Source organism: Vombatus ursinus, unplaced genomic scaffold, assembly GCF_900497805.2.
Source record: "Vombatus ursinus unplaced genomic scaffold, bare-nosed wombat genome assembly UNPS02014812.1, whole genome shotgun sequence".
NCBI lineage: Eukaryota > Metazoa > Chordata > Mammalia > Diprotodontia > Vombatidae > Vombatus > Vombatus ursinus.
Window position 1 is genome coordinate 27411179 of NW_020954590.1, and position 1920 is coordinate 27413098.

General features: G+C 44.6%; 1 protein-coding gene across 1 annotated transcript in view; it reads left to right on the plus strand.

The window, feature by feature from the left end:
- Nucleotides 1–775: 775 nt before the first annotated feature.
- LOC114054123 (stathmin-2) overlaps nt 776–1920 on the plus strand; it is a 69914-nt gene continuing 68769 nt past the window's right edge. Inside the window, exon 1 of the mRNA XM_027877259.1 lies at nt 776–918. Coding sequence (XP_027733060.1) covers nt 900–918 — 19 coding nt within the window. The 5' untranslated portion in view covers nt 776–899. The remainder of the gene's footprint in view (nt 919–1920) is intronic.

Below are 1920 nucleotides of genomic sequence, written 5' to 3' on the forward strand. Positions count from 1 at the left end.
CCTTTACTCTACAGGAAAGGCAAACACCATACATAGGGTTAGTTATCCCATCACTGAGAGGACCTCTGAGGAAATGAACACCACTGTAAGACTCCTAGTTCAGCCTGGTCTTACCAAAGAACAAAGATCTATAGAGTAGTGCCTGACCTTTTCCAAGGTACCACTAAAGACAGAGAGACTGTAAAATTACTAAAAGTGGCTCCTAGAGGACAAGACCCAACTACTAATAAGGTGATAGAGAAATATGCATTTATGTGTATATGTGTATGTGTATATACATATATGTATATACATAAATATATAAAAGGCTAAAATCCATAGTTTAAGAATAAAAGTTTCTCTTTCTGAAAGTAGCAATTGGGACAATCAAAGTATCCAATTGTCACTATCTTAATGATCCTCTAAATTATTCTGTTCCTTCAATCAAATCTGATATTTGTGCAATAAAACATGTGTGAACAATATCAAGTCTCCTTCTTCCCCCCAGGTAGGCAAAGATCAGCTCTCAGCTCCAAGAGGCTTCTCATGTTAAGGCACCAAACATTCTACATGGACTGTACTATTAAGCCCCCTAAAATGGGGGGAGCTGCCTGAGAAGTACTGATTTCCATTTCAAACTGCATTTTGGCACTTTGTACTCCAGCACCATTGGCAGATCAATATTTAATGCTTGGAGATTCTGGCTCTGCAGGAGTCATGTCAGGGGACCTCCAGAGCCAATCTGCTTGGACTGAGAAGTGATAATTATTCATGGGCTCCTGCCTCCTGCTCTTTCTCTTCCACAGCCCCACTCTGCAGACTCAGTGCCTTATTCAGTCTTCTCTCTCTCTCTCTCCGCTGCTGTAGCTGGACCCCTTTGCCTTTCCCCACCTCTGAGCATCCATCGGCACATCTCCACAATGGCTAAAACAGCAATGGGTAAGGAATCCGTTTTTACTCCTTTAGCTTTTTTCTGGAGACAATGGCACAGACTGTCCCTTGGATTTTCAAAAGAGAGTTTAGTGTGACTTATAAAGAAAAATATGTTATTGGTAATATCAAGAATAAGAAGCTAGGAAAGAGAGGAGATGGAGAACTGACAACCCTGGGTGCGGTGAGGAAGGGTGGAGAGGGGAGTCTTTTGAAATCTCAATGAAGAATTACTCCAGAGTCATAAAGGCAGATAAATTGGTCTCCCACCCATAAAGGTTTTATTTAGTCTTAATAGCCCCTCGGTGTTTCAGGGGGAGAAAAGTTACATCAACCACCCCTCTCTTAAATGTAGGAAAGCACAATATAGAAAGCCAGAAACCGGAGTTATGAGAAAGCTTTATACTGCCAGTCTAATGTTCTTCTTTTTTTTCCAGTTTTTCCCCCTAGTAAACCAGAAGAATTGAGAAGGGGGAGGAAGGGTGGCGAAAAGAAAGGAAGAGAGGAAAAATCCAAAGTCAAACTGATTTCAACTCTGTGGTTGGAGGTCGGGTGGGGAAAAAAAAAGAGAGAGAATAGAGTGAAATAATTCGTTTTGACTAGTTAGCTAACCCGCTAGTATTGGAGAAGGGAGCAGCCGCTCCTTTGTTTTGGGGGAGGGGAGACTAGTAGAAAGGGGAAGAAGTAAAGAACAGTGGAATGGGTGTGGGGAGGTGGGGGGTGGGAGGGTGCTGGGTGTGGAGCTGCAGGGGTGGGGTTGGGGAGGAGAAGGATGGAGGGAGGGTGGTTCAGATGAAGATTGCGTTGGGTTTCTTTGTGTGAGGCTGAGTGTTCCTGTGGGGAGGGCACCTGCAGAGCTCAGTGCCACACACTCCAGCAGCCCAGCACAATGCAGACAGACCCCACCCATCTGCTTGAGACTGCTGCTGATGCTCGTCCTCTTCCTCCCAGAAGCGCTAGGGAGCTCCTCTCTCAATCTCTCTCTCTCTCTCTCTCTCTCTCTCTCTCTCT